The sequence below is a fragment of the Juglans regia genome, chromosome 12 (assembly GCF_001411555.2).
Source record: "Juglans regia cultivar Chandler chromosome 12, Walnut 2.0, whole genome shotgun sequence".
In the NCBI taxonomy this organism is placed as follows: Eukaryota; Viridiplantae; Streptophyta; class Magnoliopsida; order Fagales; family Juglandaceae; genus Juglans; species Juglans regia.
Genome location: NC_049912.1, coordinates 21,936,737 through 21,946,467, shown reverse-complemented (window position 1 = coordinate 21,946,467; position 9,731 = coordinate 21,936,737). Strand labels below are relative to the sequence as shown.

The 9,731-nt window shown below is 33.8% G+C and overlaps 1 protein-coding gene across 1 annotated transcript; it reads right to left on the bottom strand.

The window, feature by feature from the left end:
- Positions 1-4,095: 4,095 nt before the first annotated feature.
- LOC109005885 (signal peptidase complex subunit 3B-like) lies at positions 4,096-9,100 on the bottom strand. The gene is made up of 6 exons (XM_018984971.2): positions 8,710-9,100; positions 8,546-8,593; positions 8,143-8,205; positions 7,028-7,081; positions 4,796-4,882; positions 4,096-4,318 (listed from the first exon to the last, which is right to left on the bottom strand). Exons 1-6 carry the CDS (start codon positions 8,833-8,835, stop codon positions 4,193-4,195), a joined length of 504 nt encoding a protein of 167 aa, XP_018840516.1. The 5' UTR covers positions 8,836-9,100; the 3' UTR covers positions 4,096-4,192.
- Positions 9,101-9,731: the final 631 nt, after the last annotated feature.

Sequence of the window (9,731 nt, the reverse complement as noted above, 5' to 3'; positions counted from 1 at the left end):
TCAACTCATTATTCAAACCTTCTTCAAGTGTTAAACATATTAATAATCTTATATTTAATATTATACGTATTAAGTGTCAATCTTATTTTATCAATATTTCTTTTTTAAAATATTATTTATAAATTTTAGTAAATGAATATAAGCACACGTAATTATATAAATAAAATTACAAATATAAATAATATTTTACTTATTTTATCATAGTTTCTAATGATAATATGAGCCACAATAATGGATCAATTGATTTTTTTTATTTTTATCTATTCATTATTTTATATCTTTATATATTTTTAAAAAATTATAATATCATTAAAAAAATATTTTCTTAATCATTATATAAATAAATAAAAATTTTGGGATGGATCTTGGTAGACTTCGCTTTTTCTCTAATGGCAGTCTTAATAGATTAGCCAAATGCCAAAAAAATAGATGTTGAGAGCTAGTGGGATAATATTCAACCCACATTGGATTAGCTAAATTTTAAACAAATAATTGAAATTTAGTTATAGTGACTTCCAAAACTATTTTCAAACTTGAAGGTGACTGTAAATACATCAAATATATGTTTTATCATTTTTTCCTCTCTCTCTTTTTCACAACTATCACTTCCCTCTCAATAAACCATAAAGTTCTTCCACAATGTGGAGCTTTAACATTATTGTAGGTTTCACTAATATGATAAAATTTAAATAATTAATAATTAAAAAAAATTAAATATTTTTTTAATTATTAATTACTCATTACTATATAATGAATAATCCAATGTAGAGATTTGAAGTGAATAGTTAAAATTAAATTCATCTTATATTATTTTATTATTACATAATGAAAAAATAGATATTCTAATGTGAAAACTTATGTGAATAAAATAGTCAAAGGTTAAATTTATCTTATATTCATCAAAATTATCTTTTAACTATAGCTAATCTATTGAGATGCTCTTTTAAAGATGAGATTTGCTATAGAGCTGCGTCACCATGCATCCCACTTGCCAATCCAAGCCGCTCATGCTAAGATTCGAGTAGCCACACCCCGGCTCGTCACCAACCACTCCATCAAATGACCTTATCGTCGACCACCACTACGGCTACAACAACGACGTTTACAGTATCCCTGCGCAGGCCAACTCGGACTTTATGTCTCCCTTCGAGTCCACCGCGAATGGTGGAGTTTTCGCCTCGAATGACCCTTTTTTGCCATTGCCTAATGAGATGCACGAGGAAGGGGCAGCGATTCAGTGGGAAGGGGGGAGGGGGTGCGATTCAGTGGAAAGGGAATGGAGGAGGAGGAAATCAAACGTGTAGGGGTGAGGGGAGAGCAAACGGAAATGTGGGCTAGGGATGGGAGAGAAATCGAATGTGGATTTAGTGAAATCTAAGAAAATGAATGTGCAGAATGTAATTTTGTTACTTGAGTATTTTATCATTTTACTTAAGTAACATTGAGTGTGATCCAGTTGCTCTTCAAATAGTGGCTACTCTCAAGATTTTTTCAGTAAAAATAGACTTGTCTGTTTGTGTAGATGAGATGAGATGAGTTAAGATTAAAGTTAAAAAGTTAAATAAAATATTGTTAGAATATATTTTTTAATATTATTTTTATTTTAAAATTTTAAAATTTAGAATTATTTATTTTATTTTATATTAAAAAATAAAAAAAATTATAATGATGAAATAAAATAATATATTTTATAAAAACAAACGCAGCCTTCTTTGTGATTTCAGGGCGATTTGTGCAGCAAATTTTGCACAGAAATAATTTATAAAATCATTACAATAAGATTTGGGAATCAAGCAATGAATGAATGAATCAGAGCATTGAACGTGATGCGACTGTTGTGTGTACTGTTCAGACAGCCAGATTCCCGGAAGAATGATGGGATTTGAAACCAAGATGACAATCACATCAAACTTTGTCTCGCCACTGAATAAGCCATTAAAATTTGCATTTGGAAGGGCTAGAAATGAAACCAAAACCAAAGAAAAAGAAAAAGAAAAAGAAAAAGAAAAATAGTTGAGACGCAGAACAAAAGGAGTGGACTGGTGGTTGGATGAGGTATGGGACCAGATGGCATTGTGCGAAGATGCCTTATTGCAAAGATAGAAAAGGAAAGTTTCGTGTTTGAATTCGACGAGGAAGAAGCCATTTCACCAAGGGAATTGCTAAATATAATAGTTGGGGCCACATTTTTATAAAAGAATATGCTAAAAGTAACCGATTGATTTTTTTATTTTTTTATTTAATGATTAAGAAAATAATAATTAAGAAAATAATATTTTTTATTTTTTAAAAATATTTAAATATATAAAAAAAATAATTGAAATAAAAAAAATAACAAATAATGCATTTAAACTTATCGATCAGATTTTATCGATCCTTCACTGATTCCTCTAGCAACGTCTTTTTACAAAATATTTATACAAAACTTATACATTTAAAACTCGTATCTAATAACATTATTCTTCTCACACACACACACCAACTTTGGCCTATTGTTGTGTTAGCGACGCCATTATTATTTAGTGAATTTAATGGGGCCCCTGTAAACATCAATACCCATATGGATTTATTTGATTCTATTGGATGAGTCCCTATCATTGCTGTGCATTTGATATGTCCATTATCCACTTCTTTTTTTTCTTTTTCTTTGGGATGGGGGATAGATTTGAAATAACTATTTCTTTAATATTTCTGAGGGAAAATAAAATCATTTAAACCTGTGATTTTTTCATCACCGCTTTAACTTTTATTAATCAGATAGTAGATAGAGAAGATGATAGCAAGATAAAAGAAATCAAGTAGAGAGGACTCAAGGTGTACGGAGGAAAATGGATGGAGTGTTCCTTGTCTTGGGTGTGTTTGTGTTTGGTGTAAATTCCTTTGAAACCCAAGTTTATCATAGAAAAACTTTCGACTTTGTTTAAAAGACTCAGATGAACCACACTCGTATCCTATTATGATAAGGTGGCTTTATCCATCAATTTTTTAGTTTTTCTTTTTTTAAAAATAAATAATTGTTTAAATGTAATAAAAAATGCTATATTTTAAATAATGAGATGAGTGTGTAATGAGAAATGATATTTGTAATCTTAAAATGTTTATGTGCCGTACAATTCTTTTGAAAAAAATGAATAAATACGAAATCTGCATGAAAAAAAAAATTAAAATAATTATGCAACGCTTGCACATTTCACAACTGTACGTATTATTGAGAGTAATATATTTCACAAAAAAAAAAAAATAAATAAATAGGATATGTTTATCATGGAAGTCTGATTGTACAAGGAGGAAGCCCGCTTAATTGACTTATCTGACATGGAAATCATGGATTTCGTTCTCTATTTAATTCACTTGGATGCTTGATTACTAATGCCATGTCAACATTGTAAGATAAATGTGCATTTTTGTTTTGGAGTAAGATAAATATGCATTGATGTTTGAACATATGAAATTAGCGAGGATGCTTCATGGGATAAAAAGTTGGCTTGTTAAATTAGTAACACGAGGCCCCTCATCTCTTTTCTTAGGCCACGTGATAAATCCATCATTCATCAGCATTGTTGGATAAACTACCCGATGGTCCATAGCAAGTCATTGCACTCTTCGGCATCTGATAAAATCTCCCCTTAAAACACGAGAAGTTCCTTTCTTAGAAGAGTAATGCTAGAAAGAAACTACTATAACAGTGTACATTTTATACTCACTGTGTGGCTACTTCTAGTTGATTGTTTCCAACACTTATTTGGAGAAATGTATAGTCTAAATAATGCCACATCATGTGTGCAAAATAGATACTCCCAATAGTGACTTCTATCTATATTTATTCTTCTTGAAAATGAATCTCTCAACATTGTAGACCCATTAACTATTTAATTAATTCTATATACGTGAAATACATAATCGTCATGTAATTATTTTAAAAAAAATAAGATTTATTATTAAAAAATTAATTTTTTTCATATGAATCTTATGTATATATATTTTTTATTTTTTTCAAAACGATTACGCGACAGTTGCACAATTCGCTGTTGCAAATATCTTTTATCTCAACTAATAGGCCTAAGAATAAGTCCCTCGAAGGGAAAAAAAAAAAAAAATCACAACTCTTCGTCCTTCATCATCTTCAGTTAAGCCAACCACAAGCATCCTTGATGATATTAAAGTTACATAAAAACTATTGAGAATGACATCCTTATCTATATTCCTTTGGCATTCGGTATCCTGTCATAACTATTTTGTCAGCAAACATCTTGCCAGTTTTGGGCATGACATGCCAGTGCATGGTCAAGTTAAACTCTTTACCCCTGAGATTGCTTCCCTGAAAGTAAAAGAACAAAGAAGACAACATCACTTGTCATGCCCTTTAAGACCCAATGCCAGAATTTTTATATTAACAACAGGTGCAAAAATGTACTATATGTAGAAGAGGGTTGGGGGTTATATGGGGGACATTTGGACAAGAAGTTCATTGGCAAAAATGGACCATATGTACAATCAATGCTGCCACCAAACCAAATGCACAGTTACAATGAATTCAGAAATGAGTATTTGGCATGTATACAAGGAGAGTCAAAGCATGCTAGTACGTAGGCTAGTTAGTCTATACATTTTTTTTTGCTAGGCAACAGCCCTAGTAGTTGGGGGATCGGACCCCCCCAACCATGAACCCCATGGTCCCTAAGTACTAGGGGTAGGGTGCCATTCGGCCCTAAGGCCATTGGCCAGTTAGTCTATACGTGTGAGTACTACTATATACCAGGAAACGATGCAGATCTATTTCAGAGAGAAGGCCCACCTGATCAACAAAGCGGTACTTGTTCGTGGTATGAATCGAAAATTTTGCATGTTCTTTAGATGGTATAATGCCATCCCAAAGGGAAACCTGTTCCACAACAATTAAATCTAGTTAATCTGTCAAATTTGTCCCAGGGGCTAGGTTTTCAGCCAATTGTCAACGAAGTATGGACAATAAATCATTTCAAAGCATTGTGTGTGCGTGTGTGCGTGTGTGTGTATTATATATATCCAGTCCAGTCCTATATGTTGCATTCGTACGAGGACAGGAACCATTTTGCCCGTTAAGACTTATTACTACAGTCATTGCTTACAGGTACAACTGATAGAGTTAAGCTTTTTTGAGTGGAAAATTGTCTAGATTTGGAGATGAAAACGCACCCCATGGCAGGGTGCAATACCACTTGAATGGTGTCAGTGGAAAGTTGTGATATATTAAAGCGTGCAAAGAAGGCTATGAAGAGTGAGCACTGGAAGCAAGAAAATATTGTGACTGAGACCCACTGGTGAAGATCTAAGGGGAATGGGCAGAAAGGAGGGATGAATTAGACCGCAAACTGTCAAAACCTTCTCTGGTCAACAACAAGGTTTCACACTCTCTTTGGTAGGGGGAGTTTGGGTTTCTCCAGCCCAAGTGAAACTTCCCTCTGGACCTGCATTTATCGATTAATATTTAGCCACATATCACTTGATCAGGAGGACATGCAAGACTTATAGACCAGCGTCCATGGCAGATCACTTGATCAGAAGGAAATGTAAGACTTGCAGAGGATGTGACGCCAGCAAATAGATGCAAAATCAGTAGGGAAGTTTTCCTCCCGTGGGAGCCATCCAAAATCCCATATTCAACTGAAAATCTCTTAGGCAACTTGGAATTCAGTGCTCATGTTAACATCAGCTGATTTTGCAAAACCAGGGCAAAAGTAATTGCCAGAAAAAGTACCCTACAGAATACTGCTATAAGTCTCCATTCAAAACCCAAATTAGTAAATACTAGCAGAACCAAACAAGTACAAAAACCCGATCCAAATAAAGATGACATGGATAAATATAAAATTAATTCATAAATCTGTTCTAGTGTTTTCCTAGTGATATTTATCAGGAGATAATACATTAGGGCTGTACCCGCCTAATACAGGCGGGTCTGCCCTCCCTGCACCCCGGCCCCGCTTGGGAGGGGAGGCCATTTAGCCCCCCGCCATCCATCCCCGTCTTTTGCACACTCCATTCGTCCTCGTTGACCTGGTGGATGGATTTTTCATCCTACCATCCCCATATTCATCCAAAATCAACATCAAAACCAAAAAAACTCAAAAGTCACCTAATTTTTTTTTTAAAAAAATCAACATCCAGAAATTCAGGGTCTCTGTTTTCTTGAAACAAAGATCTTTCTGTAAAAGAGAAGAAGAGAGGGGGAGGAGAGATAATACGGAGAAGAAAAGAAAACGAAGAAGAGAGAAGAAAGAAAGAAAGAAAAAAGAAAGAGTGGGATGACTGAAAGAATAAAAAAGAAGGAAGAAAATAAAACAAGAGAAAAAGGAAGCTGCGCCAGTTGAAAGAAAAGGAAGAAAAAGAGAAAAAGAAAGAAGATAAAAGAAGGAGAAGATAAAACGTGGGGCGCCAAATTAGGGTTTAGACTTTAGAATATATGTTTATATACGTAGGGACTTGAGGTTATAATATGGGCAGGCGAGCAGATTTTTAACCAATCCGTCACCCGCCAATTGTAAGAAATGAAAAATTCTTCTCATCAGCCACTTTTCACCACCCCACTCCCTGTGAAAAAGGTATAAGTGTGGGGTGTGAGAGTGAATAGTGGCTGATGCATAGCATTCATCTTTAAGAAATATAATGAATGTATCTGCCCACCCGGATTAACGGGTGGATTTTTCACTTGTTACCCTTACGGGCAGGCAGATTGGGCTGGGCAGGTCAGGGAACGGGCCCCAGTTGCCTAGCCCCAATATACATGCTAAGAAAATAAGCTCAGAATATAAAAATGGTGCTATTGTAGCTGCATGCATCCAGTGGGGAGACAGGATTTTCAGAAAGTGGACATAATAAACAAATTTTCAAAAGATATGATTAAAAAGTGCAATAATAGCAACAGAATAATACTATCTGAAGTATCATTTTGACCTAATCTATACAACACTTTATTTTTTGGTAAGTAATACTGACTCAGTTAAAATACGCTCTGTGTTTGCATTCATTACAATGCACTAGTGCATACCTGATTCAGAGAATTTTTTGGGGTTTCATACTCAGCTGCTAGGAAGACAAATACCTGAAGTTTATAAGTAAACGTAAGATGTGACTGGCATGGATTCAAACTCACCAGGTATTGAGCAGTAGCATGAAAAAAAGACTTGCAGCAAAATAGAAACATTGAGAAGAAGTGGTGTGATATGACCAGCATGATCAATTAAAGTATATAGGACACTGAATCGTTACTTAAGCATTAGCGGAAAAAAAAATTCTATACGTAATGCACTGAAAATCAACTGCATATCAGGGAATCTAGAATCAATATAATGCGTATTCCACAAACAATAAGTATATGTTTAACTTGATTAACAGTTAGCAAGAAAAAAAGAACACGTAACGTATCTTCTCGGTTAGAGTCTAAAATTTATTTCTTTATTAATTTTAGTCCAAAATTTATTTATGATGAAAACTCACACTTAAACGGTTATAATGGTTTTGCTTGGAAAAATTGCAGCAAAGGCATAGACATTGTATTTAAATATTATATCGTATTTGCCACATAGAAAGTCTGATAGAATAATGTAGAATTTGAAAATGGGATGATTTAGACCTACATTGCAATAAAGCCAGTAGAGAGTTCTACCGGCATTAGTTGTCCAACAAAGATGGATGGCAGTAAGTAAATCCATGAGAAACGGGAGGAATATTGAGCAACAGATAAGAAAAGTGAATTGGTGCAAATCAACATGCACAAGAGTATCAAGCGTACAGTAGGAGAATCTACTGTTTAGGACTTGTTAAAGAAACCTTCAATAGTAAAAGCTTTCTGGAGAGTGGACTATATTAGGAGGAACATTCAAAACATATTTTTTTTGTCTACAGCCAGTGAAATAATGTTGTTAAATGGGCCATCTAACATGGAATCACTGTCATTCTCGCATTGAGTTACCCATGGCTACGGGTGAAGAGCATGATGCCAAAAAATAATAATTAAAAAAAGGGTAATTTCCAACAGCACCTCAAATACTAACAATGGAGCTTATATAAGCTGCATGGAAATAACTACACTCAAAATTTCAATTCAAACTAGAAGTAGTAAAAAAATAACCAGCAAGAATAGATAATAGTTCATAGAAAAACCTGTTTCGTGTTCCAAGTGAACATTGATTGCAAGTCAGCTGAAATTTTAAATGTCAAGCTGACCTGTAACAGATGAAAGATCAGAGTTGGTCATAAAGATAACAAATACACCCACCCACCATGGTTCTCACAGGATACACACTTATGTAAAATTCCAACGTAATAACAGAAGTAATAGATACAGCATTACTAGAAGCAATATGTACTCATCCGGAATGGTTACTGACTATGTGCAGCTTCGAAGCAGTGAAATTAAATTTTTTTAATGAGTAAAGAACAGTGAAATTACTGCAAATAAATCGTAACATCATTTCACCATTCAACTAGTCTATCCAGAAATAGCGATAAAAATTAAGTTATGCATGACACACAATAAAATTATGTAGAAATGTTAAAATAATACCTCTTCGTTTCCCTCGGATTGCTTCTGAAACCAGTTAAAGTTTAGCACCTAAAATTTACACGTAAAATGTGGAGGATCAGACATAATTTCAGAAATCGCCCCCCCACCCCCCCCAAAAAAAAAAAGAAAAAAGAAATCGATGGATGCGAGAGAAAGGAGTTGACCTGGACATTAGCAGAGGGAGAGGGGACACTGAGGTTATCAGAGAGAGAGGCCATGACGCACATTAGGGCCAGTACTGTTACCCCCAACGTGAGCAGAGCGTTCACTCTGAACCCTAATGAGTGCATTTTTTTTTTAATCTATCAACCTTACTTGAATAAACACAAAACAAAACCTCTCTCTCTCTCTCTCTCTCTGCCTGCGCCTATGATTAGGTCGGAGAATTGAATCTTCTCCGACAACTCAAGAGTTTTGACAATAGGACGTTTTGGCCACATCCACCATTCCAGAGCTGGGAGCACAGGTACTTCTGTGCCTGTGGGTTGCGATTTCAACAACACTACGTCGTTTTTCCCATTTCTTTCTTCTTCTTTTTTCAGTTTTGTTTTGTTTCGTCTCTATTCTATAGTCTTTTAAATCTACACGTTACATACATATTTTGAATATCTTTTTGCATTTTTTTATTTAATATCTATTAATTATCTAATTTCTTGAGTAATATTTTTGTATTCTATTGAGCTGATCGTGGTGCCATTTGAAATTTTAAATAATGAGATGAGTTGAGATAAAAATTAAAATTGAATAAAAAATTATAAGAATATTATTTATTATTATTATTATTATTATATTTAAAAAAATTATTATAATTAAATGAGATGAAACGCTTATTATCAAACATACCGAAAAGTTTCTAATCAATTATGATTACTAATTTAATAGAGAGGAAAATAAATGACTTCATCTTCTAGTGTTTACTGATTTCTCCGTACTTGTCTCTTTGGTTCTTCCATCACTTATTTTTTATTTTTATTATAAAGAAAAAAGCTATCCATCTGGTTGTATCTTCTAACTTTTCGTTATTTACATCTTTGGCTTCCCCACTTTTTTATTATTCTACTTTAATTATTCCCATATATTGCACAATTAGACTACTAATTTTATTTTATTTTTTAAGGGTGAAGCTCACATTCGATTGAGTGTGTAATCTTCTTTTACACCGTGAATGAGGAGATGCTATGTAAGA

What these genes read in the sequence shown, in the direction of transcription:
- LOC109005885 (XM_018984971.2), bottom strand. Translation starts at nt 8,835, where the DNA reads ATGCACTCATTAGGGTTCAGAGTGAACGCTCTGCTCACGTTGGGGGTA. An exon ending in TCACTTGGAACACGAAACAG is followed by an intron (nt 7,082 to 8,142) that starts GTTTTTCTATGA and finishes TATAAACTTCAG; the next exon opens with GTATTTGTCTTCCTAGCAGC. An exon ending in AGTACCGCTTTGTTGATCAG is followed by an intron (nt 4,319 to 4,795) that starts GTGGGCCTTCTC and finishes TTTTACTTTCAG; the next exon opens with GGAAGCAATCTCAGGGGTAA.